Below are 26,200 nucleotides of genomic sequence, written 5' to 3'. Positions count from 1 at the left end.
AAACACCCGAGACACCGCGGAGATCGGTGATACAGGGGTGATCAGCGTGCTGGCGGCGGTGAGATGCGCAGGCAGCGCGGCGGGCAGCACGGGCAGGGAGGCGCGGGCGGGGCGGGTGCGGTCAGGCCCCCGGCGGCTTCTCCCTCATTCGACCTCGGCGAAGATGGCGGCGGCGGTGCGGGCTATCGGCAGCCTCGGGCGCCTCCCGGCCGCCGCCAGGGCCGGCCCGACGCGGCACTCCGCGCCCCGCGGTGAGCCAGGGGACGGCGGGGAGAGGGAGCGGCTGGCGGCTGGCGTGAGGGGAGCGCTGAGGGGTGTGGGGCGGTGAGGGTTAAGGGACGGAGATACTGCAGGGGCGCTGAGGGGATGTTGAGGGGAGGGGAGCACTGACGGGCAGGGGGACAGTGAGGGGTCGGGGGAGCACTGAGGGAGTGAGGGCTGGCGGGGGATGGGGCCTGCTGAGGAGTGAGTTCGGCGGGGACGGTGAGGAGGCGCTGAGAGGTGAGGGCGGAGGGGACACTGAGGGTGCGAGGGGCCCTGAGGGGTCGGGAAACAGCGACAGGGCGGGAAGTGGGCGAGGATGAGGAACAGGGTGTCACAGAGAGGATTTCCTGGTGCTGTGGCTGTGGCAGGGCTTGGGGGGTGTCCCGAAGGTCTCTTCAGGTGGGGTGACCGTGGGGGGCTCTGAGAAATGGGGTGTTCCCAGGAAAGGGTCGATGAGAGCCGGGACTGGGGGATCCTCAGGGGCGCTGTAGGGTGGGAGATGTCCCCATGTGTGTCTGTGCCCCATAGGAGGGGTTTAGCCTGGGAGACACCTGGCAGGTCTCCAGGGTCTGTCCTGGGGTCTCGGGGGGTTGTGTTTCCCTATGGGGGACACACTGTGGGAATCTCTGTACAGTTCTGGGGTGTCCCTGTGACCTGACATGGAGGGGGGGACACACCCCGTGGTCAGGATGGTCCCTGCATGTGAGCTGAGCCACAGGGGGAGAGTGTCCTTGTGCCCTGACACTTGTGCCTGTCCCCAGTGCCAGCTCTGGGTGTCCCCGTGTCCTTGGGGATCCTGTGGCTGCCCTCCAGGCACGCAGGTGTATCCATGGCCAGGGCTATCCCTGTAATCCCTCTTGGCTGGGGGGAGGGTGTGGCCAGGCCTGGCCTTATCTTCAGGTGCTCCATGATCTTTTCTTGCCTGGGGGAATTGGGATTGTTCAGCCTGGAGAAGAGGAAGTTCTGGGGAGAGCTCAGAGCTCCTTGCAGAGCCTGAAGGGGCTCCAGGAGAGCTGGAGAGGGACTGGGGACAAGGATGGAGGGACAGGAGCCAGGGAATGGCTGCCACTGCCAGAGGGCAGGGCTGGGTGGGATCCTGGGCAGGAATTGTTCCCTGGCAGGGTGGGCAGGGCTGGCACAGGGTGACAGAGCAGCTGTGGCTGCCCCTGGATCCCTGGCAGTGCCAAGGCCAGGCTGGACACTGGGGCAGGAGCAATGGGACAGTGGGAGGTGTCCCTGCCATGGCAGGGGTGGCACTGGATGAGTTTTGAGGTCACTTCCTGCTTAAACCATCCCAGGATTCAGTGATTCCATAATTTTGTGTGAAGCATCTCCCCTCCCAGCTCAGGCAGGGCTGTGGCTCTCTCCTGCCTGTTCACACAGCTGGCTTGGTGCTTCCTGGCTACCAAGGCAATGAGTCCCCAGGAGCCCTGGAAGCTCTGAAAACTCATATTTGAGCACTCTAAAGAGCCTCAGAGTCTGGTGTGCATGTTGACTCAAAATCCAGCTGTGTTTGATTTGAACCCAAACCCAGCAGTGCTGGGTTCAGAGCTGGACTCAGGGCTCTGAGAGCTTTTCCAACGTGAACAGTTCCATGATTCTGGGATCACAGCCATGCTCTGTGCAGCCTTGGAGCAGGTTTGTACGTGACAGGGTGCTGCAATCCCTGATGAGGAGATTTGTGGCAACTCCAGGGAGTTCTCAGGCTCTTACTAGCTGGATTTCTTGTTCTACCTGGTAAAGCTCTTCACAACAAACAGCCCTGGAGCTGCTCTGAGGACGCTGTCACTGTTCATAATTAATTAATAGCCATGTTCTGCCTTGCAAAGCATTAGGAAGGGGATGCAAAACTCTGGGGCAGCCCTAAAGGCAGGGAGCAGCCAGGAGCCAGGTGAGCTCCAGGGCTGGCTGTACCTGCTGGGCCACATCCAGGTCCCTGCAGTGGGTTGGGAAGCTCAGTGTGCCAGGAGCTTCCCATCTCACGGGTCACAGCTCCGTGCTCAGGTGGCCTGAGCTTCATCCCATCCGTCCTGCTGGGGCTTGGGCTGCTCCAGGACTGGAAAAAAGCTTTATCCTTGAGCCAGCACCCATGGAGGCTGTTCCCAGTTCAAGTGGTGTGCCACATCCTGGTGAGTGGAAGGGCAGGAAGGGGAAGTGCTGGGCAGAGAAGCAGCTGAGGTATAAGAGGGGAAAGAGAAAGTGGGAAGGAGCAGGCTGGGCTGTGGGGTGGGTGCTGTCCATTATCTGGTGCATCCAAAGTCCTGGGGGCACCTGGAGTGGTGGTGTCCAGTCTCTGAGCTGGAGTGAGTGCAGGAGAGAGACTGGAACTGATTTTCAGGGCTTTATTCTGGAATGAAGGATGGGACATGGTGGAAGTCTGAAGCTGGGCTTCTGCTCCCTGCAGCATTTTGGAGGATTGTTCTGGCTTTGCTCTTAGCACATTTCCATTGCAGTGCTGGAGGGATCAACACCTAAAGCAGATGTGCAGGGGCAAGGAGCTGCTTTTGCTTCCTGGCAAAAGAGATTTTCCACAAATAATCTGGGCTTTAACTAAACCATTGTCAGGCTGCAGAAACCTCGCTCCAGTGTTAACCAGCTGGTACAGCACCTCTCCCAAAAGAGTTTATGTTCAAGTGGAGTGAGATTTGTCCAGTCTTGCCCTTGGTTTATCTTTTTTCCTATTTCATCTATTTTTTTTGTGAGCATGGAAAGGCAGACTGGAGTTGAAGGCTGAAGGAATCTGTTTGGGAGCTGATATGGAAAAGGAAAGAGTAAAAAACATGGAGTGCCAGACTGGTTTGGCTGGGAGAGATCTTAAAGCTCATCTTGTTGCACACCCCTGCCATGGGCAGGGACACCTTCCACTATCCCAGCTTGCTGCAAGGATTGAATTCAGGGAGACAGTTCAGCCCTTGCCTTCTCTTTAAAGGGGTTGCATGGCTTTTTTTTGGGTTAAAATATTGCTGTGAAAGGTGCATGGTGTTCTGCTGGGCAGCATCTCTCACCAGAGGAATGGAGTTGTTGTCAGCCCACACTTGGTTTGTGGGAATGTTGGTGCTTATTTTCAGAAGTGCCTGACTTGAGCACACAAAGAGTTTAGGGAAATGTTGTAGATGGAGCAATCACACGTGGGTACTAAACATTGCTGAGGAGTGGGAACCAGTTCTCTTATTTGTTTGTAAAATGCTGCTGTGGGCACGTGACACACACACACTCCAGACCTGTTTGCTGGGCCAGCCTGACGCTGAATTTCCATCCCCACAGCATCACACTGCATATCCTGGGCTCAGGAATGGGAGCAAAGGTCAGACCCTACTGCCAGCAGCCCAGTCAAGGTGGAAAGGAGGCCAAAGTGCAGCTCTGAGCCTGTGTCACGGGGCTGTGCCATGGGGAGACACCTATTTTCAGGCACAGTTTGCAATTTATTCTCCCTGCTTGCTGCTGGGAATGTTTCATTCCTAAAGGTTTTATCAGTGTTGAGCAGAACCCTCCCCTGGCTGGTTGGCTGTGTAGAATTAAGGCTTTTACTGGAATTCAGACTTGAGCAGCTTTGGCAGGGATTCATCCTGGATCTGACTTAGGGGATCCTCAGGGTCAAGATCAAGGTTGCTTGAGTAGAGCTGGGGTTTATTTATGTGCTGAGACATCGTGGGCTCAAGCACAATTTCTGAGCAGGAAAAGGAGATTCATGAGTCAGAAACTTGTGGGCAGGACTTGTTCACCTCATGGTCTGAATTTTCTGAGGGCTCTGGAAATAAATGTGTTCGTGTGCTTTGTCATTATTAGAGATGGATCCAAGAGCTGGACAGGGACCTGGAGGGACAGGACAGGGAATGGCTCCCACTGCCAGAGGGCAGGGCTGGGTGGGATCCTGGGCAGGAATTGTTCCCTGGCAGGGTGGGCAGGGCTGGCACAGGGTGACAGAGCAGCTGTGGCTGCCCCTGGATCCCTGGCAGTGCCCAAGGCCAGGCTGGACACTGGGGCTGGAGCAGTGGGACAGTGGGAGGTGTCCCTGCCATGACAAGGATGGCACAGAGTGGGATTTGAGGTCCCTTCCCACCCAAACCAGTCTGTGATTCTGAGTATTTTGATAGATAGAGGCAGGAATAAATTTTTTGTGAGCCCTTTGTAGCCCTCCATTTTGTGCCCTCTGAGATCTCTGTGGTCACACTTGCCCCATTTGCTGGCACCAGAGTGTGTTTTTACAGGAATACTCTGGACTGTTGTGTTTGCTCTGCAGGGAATTCACCTTGGAGCTCCCTGTTGGAGCCCACAAACCTGGGAATTTTGAGCTCTCTGTGTTTTCTAACACTGACCCCCTGGAGAACACTGCTTTTGACCTGGGGCCTGGGAGAAGCTTCCAAATTTGAGTGATGGAGTTAAAATCACTGGTGTGTGGTTAGAATAGAAATGTGTGATTTCACATGGTGAAGGGTTTGGAATTTGAGGTTTTAAAATATATTAATAGGTATGGAACAAAATGAAAGATTTCTGTTTTCTTCTTCATGATTTCAAGTAGTAGTTTCTGGCTGGATAGTGCTGCACTGCAGGTCACAGGAGTTTGGTTATTGGGTCTAATGTATAAATAATATAGGTGTTAATTCTCTATTGGACTGTTCAGCTTTAAAAGACCTTGTAACTTGCTAAATTCACCTCCATTTTGCTCACTTTAAGCTGGTAGCTAGAAGTGTTACAAAGCTCTCTGTACTTTAAATAAGATTTAATAAACAACCAAGCCCAAACATGAGAAAATTCATCTCCTTTGGGTTTTTAATCTTAACTCTAAGTAAAGAAAAAAAAAATAAAAAAGCTAAGTAGTACAGTTAGCACCTTTACAGCTCCCCAAATGCAGGAGGGTCCCAGGTTTAGCACATGAAGAGGTTGGAATGAGGGTGATGAAGGCAGAGTCCCTGTGCCACCTGCTGCATCCCTTGGCAGCTGGCTGGGAGGAGAGATTTCATATTCCTGCTCTCAGTTGGGCACTGCTGAGTGTGAGATCTGTGCTGGAAACTCACTGCAGTGCTCTGCAGCCTGCTGGACTCTGGTGGGGGCACAGGTCAGGCTGTGAGGGGAGGGACTGGCTCAGGGTTCCCAAAATCTGTCCTGTGCAGGCAAGGGGAGCTGGGGAGAGTGAGGCTGAGAACTCCTTTAACACCTCTGATTTCTTCTCCTTAGGCTATGCCTGCCGAAACCTCTCCTCCTCCAGTGCTCTCCAGAGTAAGTGTGAAGCTGTTCTAAAAATCCATTTTTCCCTTAAAATGCCCTGGAGCAGGAGCTGAGGCCAGCCTTGTGTTTGCTTGCAGACAGAACCCACGTCAGCTGTGATATCAAGGGGGATGTTGCTGTGGTGCGCTTCAACTCGCCAAATTCCAAGGTACCCAAAATTCCCAAATTCCCATTTCAGGCTAAGAACTCTCCTCATCTGCAGCCTTACAGAGTTCAGAGCAAAGGAGAAGTAGAAAAAGAAGATTTGGGGATTTTAATGAGACATCTGGAGATGCCTTTTGTGTGTGCTAAGCTCATTTGTCTCTCTCCCAGGCACAATTTCCAAATATTAAGAAAAACTTTTTAAAAAAAATTAAATCTTGCTTAGTTCTTTTATTTAAGTCAATCAGAGAAAGTGTCCATACTTCAGTAATTTGGAATCCATAAATGCTTTTGATTCTATTATCATGGATACAATATAAATAGAACTTAATTCTCATTTTCTAGGTCAACATAGTTGCAGTTGTTCAGGTACCAGGAGGCAGGAACTCTGTAAATTACATCTAAATGCATCTAAAATACATTATACATCGAAATACATCTAAAATGCATTATGAATTTTGAAAATGCAGTAATGAATTTCAGATCTCACAGATGGAAATGCTCTTTATGAGCAATAGTAGAGCTTGCAATCAAAACCTGTTTTTTAAAGCAAAGCAGCTGAGCTGCTCTGATATTATACAAGATATAAAGATTGAGCTACTACTGCTATGAAAAATCTTGCATTAATTGTAGCAGATCAGAAAGGATTTTTTTATATACTCCCTTTCTTTGAAGAGCAACAGCAGTCTGAGGCTTGAAATATCCTATTTTATGTGAGGATTTGGTGGTACCTAAAGAACCCAGGCTGGATTTGTGCAGCTTGTTGCAGCCTTGCAGTAAAGCTAGAAGGATCTGAACATGTCCCTGCTCATTGCAAGGAGTTGGATGAAATGACCTTGAAAGATTCCTTTCATCCCAAACCATTCTGTGATTATGCAGAAAAAAAAAAAGTTTGAGTTTGTTTGGAGCCACAAACCCAGTGTTGGGAGGGTTAAACTTCCTAATTGAAGGTGACCTGCTGCAGGGTTTTATCCTGGAGTGAGTTCTGTGCTAGCACAAGGCTGAAGTGCCTTGCAGCAGATGTTCCAGCTGAGCTCCTGCTGATTCCTGGTGCTGCTTTGCTGCTTCTCTCCCAGGTGAACACCCTGTCCAAGCAGCTGAGTGAAGAGTTCACTGATGTCATGAACGAGATCTGGGCCAACGAGGCAGTGAGGAGCGCCGTGCTCATCTCCTCCAAGCCAGGCTCCTTCATTGCTGGGGCTGATCTCAAGTAAGCACAGGGCTGCAGGAAATGGTGGAGCTGTCCCTGAAATCCAGCAGTTTGGCCCTGACATCTCCCTGGGGTGAAATCCCCATGCTGGGGGTTTCAGAGGTGCTGGAATGAAATGAAGATCTCAGCAAAGAGGGATGTGGCAAATCCTTAAAGCCCTCCTGGCTGTGACCACTCCTTCCTGCAGCCAAGGAAACCCATCCTGCCTCTGGGGTGGGCATTGGGGTACAGCAGGAGTGGATAATTCACATGCAGGGCTCTTTTAAGCTGGGTTGGAGTGCCTGGCAGCCTTCCAGCCTGGCCCCTGTTTTGGGCAGGGTTTGGCACTCTGCCCTGTGCTGAGCAGCCTCCCAGGGTAGCTTTTCCAGGGTGTGGGATGATCTTGTGGGGTCACTGGGACCTGGAATGCCATTGGCTCCTGCTGCTGACACTGACAGGACAGAACAGTTGCTTAAAGACATTAAAAGCCAGAAAGCTGTGAGGAAAGAAGGTAAATTTAAAATAGACCCTCCAAATGTGTGACATTTTTGGCTGGCTTTGTCCAGGGACAGAGGCTCCATCCCTGTTCAGGAGGGAAGGAGGGGAGCAGAGCAAAAGCCAGGCTGTGGTTAAGAGGTGTCTCCTGGCCTGAGCACCTCCAGGATGCCAAATTACTCCTGCCTGGCAAAGGCTGTGAGCTCCAGGAGGATAATTGGCACATGGAGTCTCTAATTGGCACTGTGGCATCAGAGCAGTGGCCATCTGCTCCTCTGGGGAGTGATTCTGGGCTCTTTGCTCCACCCTTCCTGGCAAATGTTTTGAGGCTTCCTATGACCCTTCCTGCTTTCCCAAAGAGCCCTGGCACAAGGGATCCCATTCAGTGCCTCAGCTCATGTGCAGGGTTTAGACCAGACCCTGCTGGGTTTAGTCTCCCTGTGTTGTCTGATCCAAAACTGGGGCCTAAACAGCTCTTGCCTGCCTGTCAGGCACTGGAGATTGTGGGGAAACAGGGACAAACTCATCAAAATTTCTCATTTTCGTGCTGTTTTGAAAGTGCTTTCCCCATCCTGATCCACCTCTCTCCTCCCCCCAGCATGCTTGAAGCCTGCAAAACTGCTCAGGAAGTGACTCAGCTCTCTCAGGATGGACAGAAGATGCTGGAAAAGATTGAGAACTCTCCAAAGCCTGTGGTTGCTGCCATCAGTGGCAGCTGCCTGGGAGGAGGGCTGGAGGTACTGGACAATCCTGGGGCTCAGAGCAGGAGTGGGAGCTGACTCTGCTGGTTCTCTGCTTACCCAAATGGTTCCAGCAGGACTGGTACTGTGAGATGAATTTGGGAGCTGATGAGGGCTCATTACACCATGTAAATGAGTTTGTGGCAGGTTAATGGCTTGGTTGTGCTTCAGGGCTCTGCCATGTGAGTTCTGCTGCTGCTGTGGAAAGAGAGCAAATCAAATCTGAAGCTGTGTGAGCCAGGCTGATATTTAAATGAGAGTCCAAGGGAAAACGGGTTGTTTCCAGCAGGCATTGGATCTGCTTCAATGCTGCTGGCAGAGTTCAGCCTGGAAATTGCTGCTTTTCAGATGAAGTGAGCTTTGTATCCCAGCAACTTCCATTCTTTGTGGGGCTGCTGTGAGAGGGGTGAGTGTGGGGACCCTGCCAGCAGCTCCTCTCCAGCACCTTGGCTGGATCTTCTGCCTTGTCATCTCCATCCAGGATTTTGTGAACTGCAAGGCTCTGCAGAGTTGTTACTAAAACAGTGTCATCTTGGAACAGAGTCTTTTCAGTTTGTAGTGATTTCTCAAGATTTTTATTCCCACTGTGCTGACTCACCTGGACTTGGCAGTCCAGGGATAAGCCAGGAATTGTGGCTGATCTGTAGATAGGACTGTGCTTTTGGAGTAGTGCATTAATTAAGCCCTTGATGGTCTAGGTGAGATTTAAAATCAACTTGGGAGTTTGATGTTTGATCTCACACTTGATTGCTGTCATCCCCCAGAAGCCATCAGTGAGCACAGAGGGAATTTGGGCAGTTGGATTAAGGAATTGGGACAGGAAAGCTGAGGAGAGAGCTGTGGGATGGGTGCCCAGTTCTCCTGTTCTCTTTCACAGGGAAACCTTTCCTTGTCTTTTTCATCTTAAGGTTGCCATTGCCTGTCACTACAGAGTAGCAACAAAGGACAAGAAAACAGTTTTGGGAACACCTGAAGTGATGCTGGGTCTCCTGCCTGGAGCAGGGGGTACTCAAAGGCTGCCAAAGATGGTGAGTAAGAGAAAAACTTGACCCCATAGCCCCTTCTGGCTGGCAGGCTCCCACTCTGGACTCCTCTTTGTGCCCTTCTAGGTGGGACTTCCTGCTGCCTTTGACATGATGCTGACTGGGAGGAACATCCGTGCAGACAGAGCCAAGAAGATGGGGCTGGTTGACCAGCTGGTGGACCCACTAGGTCAGAATTGGTGTCCCTCAGTTCCCTGGTGTGCTGCTGCCTGTCAGGGCAAAATGTGTGGAGAGATCTTATGGGAAATCCCTGTTCCCACCTTACAAGCACAGGGACCTTGAAATGTGAGGCTGCAGCAGAAGCTGAGTGGAGAGGTCAGCATGGAGGGCAGGCCTGCTGGTCTCCTCCTTCAGCTAATTATCCAGATAAGAGCCCACATTTGTCATTTATCATGTCAGAGGACAGATTGCAGCCCCTAATGGAAGGACAATAGATGACTGATGTCTGTGTTTGTGCAGTCTGCAGATGGTGATCCCTGACAGGAGCTGGAGCAGGCACCTGGCTCTCAGCTGGGTGGAGAAATTCCCTGCAAACTGCAGGATTCCAAGTGCTGAGCAGGCTGCTGAATCCTGTCTTGCCCCCAGAGCTCTTTCACTAGGGCAGCTTTCTTGGAAGGTGACTGAATGAGGAGTTGGAGGACCAAACCCTCCAGAGCCTCCTAAGAGATGTCATCAGCCCCACTCAGGAGTTAGAATGGAAGCCACTGCTCCAGCTGGCACTGCTGTGGGGATGCAGGGTGCTGAGCATGGCCAGAACACACTGCTGGTGCTGAAGAAAAGAAAATAAATTAAAAGCTGCTGCTGCCAACCCAGAGCAGTGCCAGGGGAGCCCTGGTGCCTGTGCTGTCCCACAGGCTCAGCTGGTTCATAGGATCATGGAATGGTTTGGAAAGGACCTTAAAGCTCATCCAGTCCCTACAGGGACACTCCCACTGTCCCACTGCTCCAGCCCCAGTGTCCAGCCTGGCCTTGGGCACTGCCAGGAATCCAGGGGCAGCCACAGCTGCTCTGTCACCCTGTGCCAGCCCTGCCCACCCTGCCAGGGAACAATTCCTGCCCAGGATCCCACCCAGCCCTGCCCTCTGGCAGTGGGAGCCATTCCCTGGCTCCTGTCCTTCCATGCCTTGTCCCCATCTTTCCTTTCAGGTCCTGGAAGGTCACAGTTAGGTCACCCCAGAGCCTTCTCTTCTCCAGGTGAACAATCCCAGTTCTCTCAGCCTTTCCTCAGCAGAGCTGCTCCATCCCCTGCTCCCCTTGGTGCCTCCTCTGGGCTCTCTGCAGCAGCTCCAGCTCCTTGTGCTGCTGGAATCCCCAGGGCTGGGGCAGCTCTGCAGGTGGAGTCTCACCTGGGCACAGGGGCACAATCCCCCCTTTCCTGCTACCTGGATAACTTTCCCACTTGATACTTGCTTAGCAGTGAATTGTTTTTTAAGAGCTCACACATGTGGCAGTTTATACCCACAGTTACCCCAAGCTGCTGAAAGGAAACGTGAGCTCTCTGAGGAGCTGCTGGGAATCCTGGCTCAGCCCAGAGAAGCACGTAGGAGGAACACAGAAATACAAATTACATGCAACTATTGGATGTGTTCCTTGTTACCCAAACAGCAGGCAGTGCCAGGAGGGCTCCTGTTCACCCTGTGTCTGGGGAGAGCAGCTCTACCTGGGGTGATGCTTTAACTGATGACAGAAAGCTTGCAAGGAGACAGACACCATCAATCAGGAGGCAATTTCAGGGCATGCAATCAGTTCTCCTTCAGCAGGGAGCTCTGCAGCATCCCCTGGATCCAGTTCTGGCATGTGCTATTTATAAAACAAAGCAGATGGGAGCAGACAGCTCCCAGCTCCAGGGTTAGGACACAACAAAACACTGGGAGTTAAGTGCAGGTAAAGAAAACCCACATATGTGGGATCATATGGTTCTGAATGGTTCTCACAGCTCAGACTTTGAAACAAAATCAATTTTCTTCAGAATATTTTCTTTAGAATATCAGAATCCAGCACTTAATATATCCAAGCTATTTGAAATGTGAAATCAGGGATTGACATCTTGGAATTTACATCAAATTATGAAGCTGAGGGTCTCAGCCTTGAATGGTGAGAAGAGAATTTGGAAGCTGGTGAAGTCTCCCAAATACTCTCAGGTTTCCAGTGAATTCTCTAAAGCCCCCTGGGCACTGCTGAAAGGCAATGCTGAATTATGCAGCAGCTCTGAGCTATATTCTGCCTGCTGCCTGTTAAATCAACTGTGTTGTTTAGTCTGGCCTGTTTTTCTTGGACTGGCTCTGACATTCTGCCAAGGGCAGGAGGGAGACTTCCACAGGGAGCTTCCCTGAGCTCTCAGAGTGTTTGTGCTGCTTTATCTCCTCATTGCTGAGAGACTCCCTCAGCAGGGAGCAGCTTCTGGGGTCTGCTGGCTGAAAACCCTCGAGTTGTTACACAGAGAGGTGAAACAAAAAGGGCCACAGAGATGCTGCCAGGGCTGGAGCCAGGCTGGGAGAGCTCACCTGGAGAGGAGAAGGGTCCAGGGAGAGCTCAGAGCCCCCTGAAGGGGCTGCAGGAGAGCTGGAGAGGGACTGGGGACAAGGATGGAGGGACAGGAGCCAGGGAATGGCTCCCACTGCCAGAGGGCAGGGCTGGGTGGGATCCTGGGCAGGAATTGTTCCCTGGCAGGGTGGGCAGGGCTGGCACAGGGTGACAGAGCAGCTGTGGCTGCCCCTGGATCCCTGGCAGTGCCCAGGCCAGGCTGGACACTGGGGCTGGAGCAATGGGACAGTGGGAGGTGTCCCTGCCATGGCCTGCCCTTTAACATTCCCATCCCAACCAAACAGTTCTGAGATTCTGTGATTAAAACCTTACAGCTGAAGAGCTCAGCCTTTTGTGGAGGAGGAGACTAGTGGGAGGGAGTTTCTGATTTTGGATTTAACCTGTCTCCGCTGTTGTGGTGTCTGTGGGGTGTTCCCTTAGCTCTGAGGATTCTGCAGTGTCCGGGTGTGTTTGGAGCAGTTTGTGTGAAGGTGAATGGCCCTGCCCAGCTGCAGGGCTGTGATCTCACCAGGTTTGTTCAGCCCAAATTTGCACATTTAGCTCTAGGGTACAGTTGGTGGCCCTGTGCAGCTTCACCAGGCACTGCTCTGTCATTAATGACTCAGTTTGCCTCTGGCAGCATCACAGCTGCCTGCTCAGCCCTGTGCTGTGTCCTCCTGTCCTGATGATACAATTGTCTGGAAATGAGGATCCCTGTGCTTGGAAATTGTGCAACCCAACCTCAGAGGCTGCTAAAACTGGTTTTGTGGTTGCTTGCTTCATTGTGGGACAGCCTGAAGTTGGGCCAGGTGTTGCAGTAGCTAAAGCAGGTGAGAGGTTTCCTGCACTGAGATCAAAGGTTGGGGTTGGTTGGACATTGGCTCCAGCACAGGGATTTCCAGGGATTCAGCACTCCCAAAATGCTGTCTGTGTGTTTAACTGCTCAGTGTTGGCACAGTGTGGTGGGAGGAGAGGGAAGAGAAGGAAGAACACCTCAGTTCCCTGGGAATTCCAGGTGCCTGCAGTTATGTCAAGTTTGAGGAATAAAGGGCACAAGTGGCAAAAAGATGGTCAGGAGCTGAACACATTTCCAGAGAGGTCACAGAACCTCTATCCTTGGAGGTGTCCAGAGGCTGGTAGAAGGTCCCTGAGCACTGTGGTTGCAGAGTTTGGTGTAACTTGGCCCTGCTCCCACTGGGAGATGACATTCCAGCAGTTCTGCACAAATTGGCCCTCTGTACAAATCCCTTGGGGTCTTCTTATGGTCCCTTTCCACTGTTGGTCATAACTAAGAAAAGCCAAACACGAGTAGGGAATGTGTAAAGGTGGTATCTGCACCACTTAATTAGTGGCTTGTCTTCATTTTCTTCTGTCTTCACTCAGAGTCAGGATTAAAAACACAAAGGAGATGAATTTCTCATGTTTGGGCTTGGTTGTTTATTAAATCTTATCTAGAGCACAGAGAGTTTTGTAACACTTCTAGCTGCCAGTTAAAAGTGAGCAAATTTGAGCTGAATCCAGCTAGTTACAAGGTCTTTTAAAGCTAAACAGTCCAATAAAGAATTAACACTTATATTATTTATACTTGTGACCCAATAACCAAACTCCTGTGACCTGCAGTGCAGCACTAACTTCCAGCTAAAAATTACTACCTGAAATCATGAAGAAGGAAGAAGACAGAAAAAAGACAACACCCCAAATCCTCCATCTTGTCCCATACCTATTACTATGTTATAAAACCTTCAAATTCAAAACCCTTCACTGTGTGAAATCACACACTTCTATTTAACTACATAGCCATGATTTTAACTCCATCACTCAGATTTGGAAGCTTCTCCAAGGCCTCAGGTCACAAACAGTGTTCTCCTGGGGGTCAGTGCCAGAGAGCACAGAAAGCTCAAAAATCCCAGATTTCTGGGATCCAAATCAATGGAGTGGGAGCAGTTCAAAGCCCATCATGTGTCTGGTGCTGGTTTCCCTGCATCCCCATCCCTCAGGGATAACTTGTGCTGTGTTCTTTGCTCTCCCCAGGGCCAGGACTGGCAACTCCTGAGGCAAGAACAATTGAGTACCTGGAGGAGGTGGCCATTGGCTTTGCCAGGGGACTGGCCAACAAGACTGTGTCTGCCAAGAGATCCAGAGGGCTCATGCAGAGTAAGTCAGCATGGAAAACCCCAAGGGACAGCAGTGAGTGTAATCCAGCTTGCCTTCTCCAGGGTGTGTTCGTGCTCCTGCTGAATTCCATTTCAGAACCAAGTTATTTCATGGTGGAGTCACCCCTTGAGCCATGTGGGGTGGTAGAGAAAACCCTGCAGAGCTGAACATGGTGGTTCCTGAGGCTGCTGGAAGGGAGCCAGGCCTTAAGGAGTGAGAGGGAGCAGAGGTAGCTCCAGGGACTGTCCAGCTGCAAACTTTTAGTGCCAAGTTCTGTACCAAGCTCATGAACTCAAGTGAGAAGAGGTGCATGGGACTGCTCCATGCTGATCCTCAGAAATGGGGACATCTCTGGGAATTCTGATTCCTGGGGCTCAGTCTGTCACCACTTGTGTTAGGAGGACACTTCAGCCCTCAATGACACTTGGAATAATCCATGGAATCCCTCTGCTGCCTGTGCCTGGGTTTCAGGTGCACATTTCTGGTGCAGATGTTCACATTTGTATTCCATTGCCTCTGCAGTGCCTCCTGGCAGGCTGGCTGTGCTGACCCCTGTTCTGTTTCTGTCCCACCTTGCAGGGCTAACAGACTATGCCATGGCTCTTCCCTTCGTCAGGCAGCAAGTTTACAAGACAGTGGAGGGCAAAGTTCAAAAGCAAACCAAAGGGCTCTACCCTGCTCCTCTGAAGATCATTGAGGTAACCCCCCTGCAGGGCAGCTGGATCTGTGGGATTATGTGGGACAGGCAGAGGGAAGGTGATCCTTCCTCTGAATCCATCCAACATCCTCATCCTCACAGAGATCAGTCCTGAGGAGTGCTGGCTCTGGGGTAGAATTCAGAACCACTGCCCAGAATATGATCACCAGTGAGGGTTAGAGCAGGAATTCCAGCTGAGGGAAGGGTTAGCTGGAATATTTTGTCCATGAGACTTTTAGCTACAGTTTTCCCAGGTTTTCTGTACAGTCTCTGAGGGATTCAGGAGACCTATTCAACACCATAAAAATAGAAATTGCTATAATTTTCACAGCACTAATTACATAATACTGTATTAGTCCCCTCTGTTACACAGACTTCCTGTTACAGACAGTCTGTGAATAAATCCTTATTGTAAAATGACTTTTCACTACTGAAGTTGTTGCCAAGACTTCTGTAAAACCTGTGAAGGATTCAGAGAGCAGTGACATTACAGGAGCACAGTTCCTAAAATCACAAGGAATGGCTAAAAGTGAACCTGGTTTGGTGGTAAACTCCTCACCTGTCCTGTGCTAGGACAGGGTGACACAGCTCTGCTCAGAGCAGCAGGGACAGGACTCTGGGAGTCTGAAATGTGCCTTGAATGTTGGGAAACAACAGGGAATCCTGTTCAAGTGTGTGTTTGCCCCATGACTGAGCTGTGGTGTGTCTTTACTGCTTTTTAGGTTGTAAAAACTGGTCTGGATCAGGGGAGGGATGCTGGATACCTCATTGAATCCCAGGTAAGGAGAGGAGATCCTGGCAGGGATCAGGTGCTGGTGTGGTCAGAGGATCTGTGTTTACCCACACCAAGGTAAACCAGCCTGCTGCTTATCCCATCCCACCCCTGCCATGGTGGGATTAAACACAAAATTAGTGTTTCATTTTCTCATAATCTCATCATTTTCTCATAATCTCATTCTCTTTCCTCATAAAGATCATGAGTTCAGTCCTTACATGAGGTACCACTTATTAGTGTTTAATTTTCTTTTTTCCTTTGCCTTTAGCCAGAGTTGGGATTAAAGTACAAGAGACTGAATTTTGTGTTTGCACTTAGTTGTTTATTAATTTTTATCTGTGTTACAGTGAGTGCTACAGCACTTGTAGCTAACAAGTTAAAAATGACAAAATTCAAAATATGTTTTGAGCTGTATTTTGCTCGTTGCAAGGTTTTTTAAGGGCTTAACTATTCAGTTAAAAACTAACACTTACATTATTTATACTTTTGATCTAATGACCAAAGACACACTCACAGTGTAGTACTTTCTATCTAACTAAAAACTACTACTTAAAAACCAAGAAGAAGGAACAAGAAGGAAGAAGTCAACACTCTAGAATTTCTGTCCTGTCCCATACCTATTACTATATTCTAAAACCCCAAATTCCAAACCCTTCACCATGTGATATTACACACTTTTATTTAAACTACACCAGTGATTCTAACTACATCACTTAATTTTTGAAGTCTTCTTCAAGGCCTCAAGTCCAAAGCAATGTTCTTTTGGGGTCAGTGCCAGAAAGCACAAAAAGTTTAAAACTCCCATGCTTCAGGGCTCCGGCATGCAGGGACACCTTCCCCTACCCCAGGGTGCTCCAAGCCCCATCCAGCCTGGCCTTGGGCACTTGCAGGGATGGGGAGCCTCAACACAAACACTCCCAGGTTTGTGGGTGATAGATGCTGCTCCTCCTGGATGAGGGAGCAGAACTGAGGTTCCCTGTTGGAATTTTGGGCTTCCACACCCCCCACTAGGAGCTGGCTGTAGATGTTTCATCTCTCACTCATCTGACCATGCTGGCACATGTTCTAAACACCATTCAGTCCTGCTTGAGCTTTGCAGGGACACATGGAAAAATGGAATAGAGTTTAATTGAAGGTATTTAATTGAGAATTTGATTGACAGGGCAGACTGTGGTGGGTAGGTCCAGGGCTGGAGCAGGCATGTGTCCTCCCCAGGAACTTGTGTGTGACCCTTTTATTCCACACACACACTTAAGTTTTTGTTTTCCTCAACCATCCTCATCCCTCCATTTCCCTGCCATAATAAACAACCTATCCCTAATTATTTGTTCCTGTTTTTGGCACAGCTGTGCTCCAGTTTGTTATTTCTGGTGCCACAGAGACAATTCTGGCTGTGCAGAGTCACAGGTGGGGTTACCTGGGCACTGCCAGCTCTGCAAGGTCGAGTCCCCAGCAGCCCCACATTTCCATCTGATTATCTCTGTTTGGGTCGTCCCCAAGGTCATTTCCCCTTAAATGCTGGTGAAATCCATCCATTTCCCTCTTCCCTGATGTGCTTTGAAACTCCTTTTGGTGCCAAGGCTGTCACCTCACCAGTGCCCTCCTGGCTGTGCCCCATCCCTGCTGGTTGTGCATTCCACCCACGTTTGGTCTGGTGCTGAATAAAAGCCTTGGGATACTCTGTTCCTTACAGCAAAGAATGAATGGGTTTTCTTCTCCCAGAACAGCAGCAGGATGGAGATCTTCCCAGAACCCCTGAAGAATAATAAGTGTCAGTGTTGTGGCTTTTTTACTGCCTCCCTCTCTCCCCCAGGGCAGGAATTTGTAGATTCTCTTCTAGGCTTTGTTTTAGGTATTTGAACTCACAGGGCAGTGGTGAAGGAAGGTACAGCCTGCTCCAAACCTGCTTTTCCTTGGCAGACTTGGCTCAGCCAGCCTTTGTTTTGTGTGTGCTGATGCTTTGTGTTCCTCAGAACACTCGTGCTGAGTGCTGGGAGGTTGTGCAGGCCTTAGATTTTATTGCCTGTGATCCTCTGAAAATAGGATCAGGCTGCTGCTGTCAGAGAGAACTCAGCTGTTTGTAAGGATTTTTGTCAAAGCCTGGGGACAGGGTGCTTCCACCTGGATCTGTTGGCCCCAGTTAATGTGGGATGGATGTAGGGGAGGAAGGTTTCATGTCAGGGAAGTCCAGTCCTGTCTCTGAGGAACTGGAATCATCAAATCCCAGAATGGTTTGGGTGGGAAGGGACCCCAAATCCCCCCAGTGCCACCCCTGCCATGGGGACACTCCCACTGTCCCATTGCTCCAGCCCCAGTGTCCAGCCTGGCCTTGGGCACTGCCAGGGATCCAGGGGCAGCCACAGCTGCTCTGTCACCCTGTGCCAGCCCTGCCCACCCTGCCAGGAACAATTCCTGCCCAGGATCCCACCCAGCCCTGCCCTCTGGCAGTGGGAGCCATTCCCTGGCTCCTGTCCTTCCATGCCTTGTCCCCAGTCCCTCTCCAGCTCTCCTGCAGCCCCTTCAGGCCTGTCTTCCCCCTTGCCATGTTTTTGATGTGCTGGCACTGAGACATCTGTTTAATGCCAACAAGCAGTGGGAAAACCTCTGCTTCCCTCTTCCCTTTTCTTCCAGAGCTTTGGCCAACTTGCAGTGACCAATGAATCCAAGGCACTGATGGGGCTCTACCACGGGCAGGTGCACTGCAAGAAGAACAGGTTTGGGACCCCTCAGAAAGAGGTCAAGTAAGTGCCAGTGTGGGATGCCTGAAGGAGCAGCTGGAGGGGCTCTGAAAGGCTCCTGGGGCTGACTGAGCTGTGGTTTCCAGTTCACTGTTTGGGACAATTGGGAAGTGATTTTCTATGCCTAGGAAGAGAATCTAGATCATAACATTACTTGTCTCCTCTAGCTTACAGTTTATAAATCATTACTTAGAAATAATAATAAAAATTCATAGATACATTAAAACAGCACAAATATGGAAGGAAAAAGAAGGAACTAGTCTTGCATTAATTACTCTATCTATCAAGCAGTAATTAACACCACACAAGCTGCTTTGATCCAAATTTGGTACTTTTTAAAAATTCACAAAAATCTCCCAACTTTATTGTTACTTGTGGCAGCTGGCATCATTAAAAAACAATAACAAGCCCATGAAAGCTCCATTCTTCAGCACCTTAAGATTTATATTGCTTTACCTTTGTTCATACCAGATTAATCTTTTGAAGGCAAATGGAACAAAAACTATCTACTGTTTTCAGCTAAATATTGTATCTTTTTTATTCTAAACACTGCTTTTGGCTGAATCACTGCAGTTTGGAGGCCTCACTCAGGTGGTTGGGTGGAGGGCAGGAGCTGTGTGAGCAACAAGGGGAGTTCAGCCATGCCCAGCTTTGAGTGTGTCCCCTTGGTCCTTCCCTCCCTGCAGGACTCTGGCTGTGCTGGGAGCAGGGCTCATGGGAGCTGGGATTGCCCAGGTCTCTGTGGATAAAGGCATCAAGACCATCCTGAAGGACACAGCACAGAAGGGTCTGGACAGAGGCCAGCAGCAGATCTACAAGGGGTATGTGAGTTTAGGGGGATCTGCTCTGGGCTGCCTTTAGTCACAGCTCTCCTCTGCTGCCAGCATCAGGAGCTCCTGACACTGCTGTTCTGCTGGATGCCACAGAAAAGCTTTATTTTAATGTGTCCCCTGTGTCAAGGACACTGTGGTGTCCCTTCTCCCCTCCAGGTTGATCTCTGCTCACTGTGTCATGTCCCTTGTCCCCTCCCAGGTGATCCCTGCTCACTGTGTCATGTCCCTTGTCCCCTCCAGGTTGATCTCTGCTCACTGTGGTGTCCCTTCTCCCCTCCCAGGGGATCCCTGCTCACTGTGTCATGTCCCTTGTCCCCTCCCAGGTGATCCCTGCTCACTGTGTCATGTCCCTTCTCCCCTCCAGGTTGATCCCTGCTCACTGTGTCATGCCCCCCTGTCCCCTGTAGGGTGCTGGGATATACTGCTGTGGGATAGGCTCAGTGGCTCAGCCTTAGGTAGGCAGAGAGCTGAGATTCAGGAGTAACTTCTAGAGCTGAGGAGAGTGATTCTGCCTAAAGGCCCATGTGAGGGGAAGCATTCCAGGCTTCCTGGGTTTCTTTGCATCTTCTGGCTCTGCAGTTACAGTTCTCAGTTGTGTGTCATAAGGAATGCCAGTGACTGACCTTCAGCTGAGCTGAGCTCTCCTGTGGAAGGAGGGCTCAGAACACAGAGACAGTCCTGTTGGGCTGGAGATGGAGTTTTGGGTGCCAGCTATGGGTGGGAGACAGGAGGGATTCCCATGGTGCACCTCCAGCAGCCTGGCTGGTCCTGTCAGGAGCTGTGACAGGGCTGTCCCTCCCTAGGCTGAACAGCAAGGTGAAGAAGAAGAGCCTGACATCATTTGAGAGGGACTCCATCCTCAGCAACCTGATGGGGCAGCTGGACTACAAGGGCTTTGAGAAGGCAGACATGGTCATCGAGGCTGTGTTTGAGGACATCAACATCAAACACAAAGTGCTGAAGGAGGTGGAGGCTGTGAGTATCAGTCCTCTGCAGGATTGGGTTGTGTCCCCAGGGCTTGTCCCCTCCCCTTTGTGCTGCAGTTGGGTTCTTGGTACAAATCATTTACACCAGGACGTGGTGTAAATCATGGTCAGCCTTTCTGTTCACTGGGAATGTACCAATTCCCTGTTCAATAAGGAACTGCTGCTGAATGGGACAGTTCTGACATTCCCCAATTCCTGGGAGTGCTCCAGAAAAAGCTTCCCTTTGTCTGAGGTGGCAGTGTGATTGATATGACAGTGATGTCCTCTAGTATCTCCACACCTTGCAGGCCTTCACCTGCTGTCCCTTTGTTCTGTCCAAGGGCACACTGCTCACTGTGTCATGTCCCTTGTCCCCTCCCAGGTGATCCCTGCTCACTGTGTCTTTGCCAGTAACACCTCTGCCCTCCCCATCAGCCAGATTGCTGCTGCCAGCAAGAGGCCAGAGAAGGTGAGTCCCTACAGCCACAGAGCTGTCCATGCTGAGGTGGCTTTGCTTTGGAGACCTTCTGCACCCTCCTCAGGACATGGCACAGCTCCTCCTCTGCTGCCAGTGCAAGCTTTGAGCAAGGAGCTCGTGATCTGGGGGCAGGTGGGGAGGGGGAAAGGTGGATTCACCCCAAGGGTGATTGATGTTGGTGGGGCAGCTCAGCACACATCAGAAAGTGTTGGTGCACAGGGGGCAGAGAAGCTGCGGAAGGTTAGAGCCAAGTGGGGCTTGGGCTGTGCTCCCAGGGAACAGGGACAGGATGAGAAGAAATGGCCTCAAGCTGTTCCAGGGCAGGCTCAGGAATCAGGAGGAATTTCTTCTTGGAAAGAGTAGTGAGGCCTTGGCAGGGGCTGCCCAGAGAGCTTTGCAGTGCCCATCCCTGGAGGTGCCCAAGGAAGGGCTGGATGTGGCACTCAGGGCTCTGGGCTGGGGACAAGGTGGGGATCAGGCACAGCTGGGACTGGATGGTCTTGCAGGGCTTTTGCAGCCTCAGTCCATCTGAGCAGGAGCACTGATTCCTACGGTGAGCTGCCCTGCAGGGGTACCTGTGCTGCCTGTGAGTGTGAGGTGACCTGCTGGAGTTCCTGTCACCCTGCTGAGCTTCTTCCTCATTTGCTGGGGGACCTCTGTTACATCCAGATTGCCAACTGAGCCTCATTTGCTCATCCTTACAATTAACATCCTCTTGCTGTTTAAATTGCCTGTGCAATGGCTCTTATGGGGAAAACTCATAGGAAGTCAGTTAACTAATTAGCACATTTTCTTTAATTAGCTTTGCAGCCTGCAGCTCAGCAAGGTGCCTCTGACTTACCCAGGGCTTGGTGCCAAGTGTGGCTGCCAGGAGGCACGAAGGTGACACACTGATGGCATGGTCACATTCAGACAGTGAGGCACACAGCAGGATAATCTCCACTTAAACACTGTTCCCTGAAGGCTGCACTTCCCTCTCTAATGAGTTTCTGGATAGGAGCCTTAAATCTCATCCTTAAAGTCACTTCCTCACCAAAGACATCCACAGGCAGCACACAGGGACTCCGAGTGCTGCTGCAGTCTGAACCCAGCACACACAGCAGCTGGGTGGGGCTGCCCTGCCTGCTCAGGTGCCCCTCCAGGTCACACCATGCTCATCATTTCCCTGGGGATGAGCTCAGGGATTCCCAGGCAGGTTGAGCTGCCAGACTGTAACGTGGTCCTGTAGAAATTGTACCTTAATCCTTCAAGGCAGAAGCTCCTGGGCATGTGCTGTGTCCTTGGGAAAACCAAGGAGAGAAGGGAATTGGAGAGCACTCCTGTAACAGAGGGATACAGAGTGTGCTCAGGGCCCTGCAGCCTCTGCTGCCCTTCCCTCTGCACTCAGCTGATTCCTCTGAGAGCCAGAATCCCTCTGAACCCAGCTCTTCCCTCTGCCAGGTGATTGGGATGCACTACTTCTCCCCTGTTGACAAGATGCAGCTGCTGGAAATCATCACCACAGACAAAACCTCCAAGGACACGGCGGCCTCTGCTGTTGCTGTTGGCCTCAAACAGGGCAAAGTTGTCATTGTGGTGAAGGTGAGGGGACACTGCACACAGCAGGGGCTGGGTAGTAAATAAAAGGGGGTTTGTGCACTGAGGGGAGGGGGAAATGTGTCTGTGGGCACACTGGGATTGGAAGTGAAAGGGATGGTCAGAAAGGGGCAGATGCCCAGGTGATCCTCACGTGTCCCTCAGAGCAGCCGTGGAAAGGCACCAGGCACATGTGCAGGGTCAGCACAAGGAGCTGGCACTCCTGCCCCACACAGCTTCCATCCCAGACAGCCTGCACAGGACTGTCACCACCTCAGCTGCCTGGCTGCAAGGACAGAGGGTCAGTGAGCAGGAACCCTCCTCTGCTGGGTTACATCTTGAGGGACAGGGGCAGGAATACATGGAAGAGTGGATTTAGGTTGGGTATTAGGGAGAAATTGTTCCCTGTGAGGATGAGGAGGCCCTGGCACAGGGTGCCCAGAGAAACTGTGGCTGCCCCATTCCTGGAATTATCCAAGGCCAGGTTGGCCAGGGCTTGGAGCAGCCTGGGACAGAGGAGAGTGTCCCTGCCTTTTTCCTGATTCCTGAGGTTGCCAGCAATGCTGAACATGTCTCTCCTGCAGTTCTGGGAAAGCTGGCTTGTTAGAAAGTGCTCTGGGCATCTCCAAATACCAGTGGGGACACAGTGCTGCTTCCCTGAGCCTCATCCCCACCTCAGCTGCCTCCCTGAAGGGCAGTTTGCAGCTCATCTGTTGGGGAGCAGCAGAGGTGGAACTGGCTTATGCTGCTTTGCCTTGTGCTGAGCACCCTTTCCTTCACCAGCCTGTTGGGCTTGGTGAAGCAGCAGCCTGCTCTGGCTCTGCAGGTTCAGTAAAACTAGTATAACTAGTTCAAATAAAAACACTGGGATGGGAACTTCTAGGGAGTAAGTTCATGGAAACCTGCAGACACTGCTGAGCTCTACAGGGGGAAAAAAAAAACCAAAGCTATTCTAGCAGTACCATAGTGTAGGAGATGGGTTTTGTGCTGTGAACCACAGTTCTGGTGCTGCCAAGAGCTCACCTGCTGCACTGCTTTTCCCCAGGATGGGCCTGGATTCTACACCACCAGGTGCTTGGGGCCGATGCTGTCCGAGGTGGTCCGAGTTCTCCAGGTGAGTGTGCCCTCAGCTACTGAGCATCCCCCCAAACAGTCATGGAAATTGCTTCTGCTTTGGCCCTGGCTGTGGGCAGGAGAGGATGTGGGTCAACAGCCCTGGGTCTGGTGGTTGTCCCCAGCCTGCTCTTGGCTCCTGTTTGCAGTCAGTCAGTGGGACTGGGCTCTCTGCCCCACACTGACTTTTCAGGACCACATCCCGAGATCCCATCACGTCCCCTCCTATATCCTGCAGGAGGGCATTGACCCGAAGAAAGTGGATGCCATCTCCACAGCCTTCGGCTTCCCGGTGGGCGCGGCCACGCTGATTGACGAGGTGGGCGTGGACGTGGCCACCCACGTGGCCGAGGACCTGGGCAAGGCCTTCGGCCAGCGCTTCGGAGGGGGCAGCATCGACCTCTTCAAGCTCATGGTGCAGAAAGGCTTCTTAGGTGAGCTGCTAAGGTGGTTTCAGCTAAAGGCTGTCCCCTCTGCTCCAGGGAAGGCACCAGCACCCATCAGTGGGAGGAGAGCCCTGGGAATGGGGCAGGAATCCCTCCCACAAAGCAGTGCTGCTGTTGGTCCTCTGGACCTAGAGAAGGCATTAGGGCCTGGCACAGTGGCAGCATCTTGCCAAGGGGTGAGGTGGAGCTGGGTCCCTTCCCTGTGCCCCTGCTGAATGTGAGGTGCTGAGTGCTGGGAGGAGCTGCTCCAGAACAAGGTCCAAGGTGGCAGGAGCTGACTTGTCTGCTTTGATCCCTGCAGGTCGCAAGGCAGGGAAAGGCTTCTATGTGTACCAGGAGGGAGTGAAGAACAGGAGTGTCAATTCTGGCATGGATGAGATCTTGCAGAAGTTCAGGGTGCCAGCAAATCCTGAAGTGTGAGTACCTATGTGTGAGGGAGGGATGGGGCTGACTCCTGCCCTGCCCAGCTCCTTGTGCTCTAAGCAGCAGCATGAGGTGCATCAGGTGGGGATATGAGCTGGGGGTGCTCACCTGGAGAGGAGAAGGGTCCAGGGAGAGCTCAGAGCCCCTGGCAGGGCCTGAAGGGGCTGCAGGAGAGCTGGAGAGGGACTGGGGACAAGGATGGAGGGACAGGAGCCAGGGAATGGCTCCCACTGCCAGAGGGCAGGGCTGGGTGGGATCCTGGGCAGGAATTGTTCCCTGGCAGGGTGGGCAGGGCTGGCACAGGGTGACAGAGCAGCTGTGGCTGCCCCTGGATCCCTGGCAGTGCCCAAGGCCAGGCTGGACACTGGGGCTGGGAGCAGCTGGGACAGTGGGAGGTGTCCCTGCCATGGCAGGGGTGGCACTGGGTGGCTTTAAGGTCCCTTCCAACCCACACCATTCTGTGATTCCATGACATTGCTGAACACAGAGACTGATCAAGCCCTTACTTTTATTCCAAATCCACCTAGACACAATCCTGAGTGCCATGCTCCAGGAAACCCTGCTTGGGCACAGAGAAGGAGCCCCAGTGGTCCTTTCCAAACTCAGCCATTCCCTGGTTCTGAGTGCCTGCCTCAGGACACATCACAGAGCTCAGCCCTGCTCCTCATGGGGACTGGGACAGTCCCAGGGCTGGCTCTGTGTCCCCCTGCGCTGTCCCTGCCCAGTCTCACAGCCTCTGTCCCACAGCTGCTCAGACGAGGACATCCAGATGCGCCTGGTGACGCGGTTTGTGAACGAGGCGGCCATGTGCCTGCAGGAGGGGATCCTCAGCAACCCCCTGGAGGGGGACATCGGGGCTGTCTTCGGCCTGGGCTTCCCCCCCTGCCTGGGAGGTGAGTGCTCTGAGCTGGGCTTTGGCCTCCACAGCTCCCCATGGGCTGCAGCCATGTGGCAAGGCAGGAGGGAAGGCCAGGTTTGAGCTGCAGCCTGAGGAAATGGCCTTCCAATCAGGGAGGGTGGATATTGGGAATAATTCCTTTATGGAATAATTCCTGTGCAGAGCAGGGCTGGACTCCCCATGCCTGGAGGATTTAAAAGCCCTGTGCATGTGGCACTTAGGGACATGGGTTAGTGGTAGTCTCAGCACTGCTAGGGAATGTTTGGACTCAATAGTTTCAAAGGGCTTTTCCACCCTAAATAATTCCATGATTCTGATGCTGTCTCTTGCTACTCCTGCTGGAGTTCACCAAGGGCTCTTGGACCCAAGGTGGTGCTTCTGCCACATGCCTGGTGCTTTCCCTCCTCCCTCCTTGAGCCAAGTTCAGACAGGGAGCAGCTCCAAGGGGCTTCTTACAAAGGCCTAGAGGGACAGGACAATGGGGAATGGCTTCCCATGGTTAGGATATTGGGAAGGAATTGTTCCTTGGGAGGGTGGCACAGGGTGCCCAGAGAGGCTGTGGCTGCTCCTGGACGCCTAGAAGTGTCCAGGGCCAGGTTGGACACTGGGGCTTGAAGCAACCTGGGACAGTGGGAATTGTTCCTGCCCATGGCAGGGGTGAGACTGGATGGGCTTTGAGGTCTCTTCCTACTGAAACCATCCATGATTAACCATGTCCCAGCTTGTCCCCAGCACTTGAGACTGGCAGAGTGCCCAGCTCAGGTGAGCAGGGAGCAGATCCTGCCTTACCCTGCTGAGAGACTGGGGGTTCTCTTGTGGAGAAGGATGAATGGGACAAAGCCATTGCTTCTGGATGCTGGGACCTTTCCAGGCACTTTGGTGCTTCTGCTTTGCTGTGTCTGTGTCCCTGTCCCAGCTGTGTCCCTGTCCCACAGGTCCTTTCAGGTTTGCAGACTCGTACGGCGCCCAGCGGCTCGTGGACAAGCTGCGCAAGTACGAGGCCGTGTACGGCAGCCAGTTCACACCCTGCCAGCTCCTGCTGGACCACGCCAGCAGCCCCAGCAAGAAATTCCACCAGTGAGGTGGCCTGGTGACACCCCAGCAGCTCCTCCAGCCGGGCCCTGGCTCCCCACAACACCCCATTCTCCATAGGTTAATCTCCAAAGCTCCCGGGGGAGGAGGGGAAGGAAGGGAAGAAGGAAGGAGGGGGGCAGCAGGTTGCCTCATGGCTTGTAGTCATTTCAAGTGCCTTATCAGCCACTGTGTGTTGGGCACATCCGTCCTGTGCCAGCCTGGGCCTGGGGGCTCCGTGCTGGGGGAGGGAATTCCTGCTGCCTCCACTTCCGTGCCGTGGCCTCCAGAGCTCCCAGTCTGGCCAGTAGCATCCAGCTTGTGGCTGGTACCGAGGCCTTGCCTTTCCATAAACATCCACCAAAATAAAGCCCCATCTCCTGGGTTTGGACTCCTGCTTCTCCTCTCATCTC

At 52.1% G+C, this 26,200-nt stretch overlaps 1 protein-coding gene across 1 annotated transcript; it reads left to right on the top strand.

Moving 5' to 3' along the window:
- Positions 1 to 113: 113 nt before the first annotated feature.
- Positions 114 to 26,178, top strand: HADHA (hydroxyacyl-CoA dehydrogenase trifunctional multienzyme complex subunit alpha). Its single transcript, XM_056488950.1, has 20 exons — positions 114 to 251; positions 5,440 to 5,481; positions 5,568 to 5,638; positions 6,708 to 6,841; positions 7,914 to 8,052; positions 8,964 to 9,083; positions 9,165 to 9,267; positions 13,653 to 13,775; positions 14,355 to 14,473; positions 15,195 to 15,251; positions 17,879 to 17,988; positions 18,672 to 18,806; positions 19,622 to 19,793; positions 20,166 to 20,252; positions 21,702 to 21,842; positions 22,882 to 22,950; positions 23,188 to 23,383; positions 23,697 to 23,811; positions 24,566 to 24,711; positions 25,652 to 26,178. The coding sequence occupies exons 1-20, from the start codon at positions 164 to 166 to the stop codon at positions 25,795 to 25,797; spliced, it is 2,313 nt and encodes a 770-aa protein (XP_056344925.1). The 5' UTR covers positions 114 to 163; the 3' UTR covers positions 25,798 to 26,178.
- The last annotated feature ends 22 nt before the right edge of the window (positions 26,179 to 26,200 follow it).

The sequence above is a fragment of the Oenanthe melanoleuca genome, chromosome 3 (genome assembly GCF_029582105.1).
Source record: "Oenanthe melanoleuca isolate GR-GAL-2019-014 chromosome 3, OMel1.0, whole genome shotgun sequence".
NCBI classification, from domain to species: Eukaryota; Metazoa; Chordata; class Aves; order Passeriformes; family Muscicapidae; genus Oenanthe; species Oenanthe melanoleuca.
Note: the sequence above shows the minus strand (reverse complement) of the source record. Positions and strands in the feature narration are given on the sequence as shown.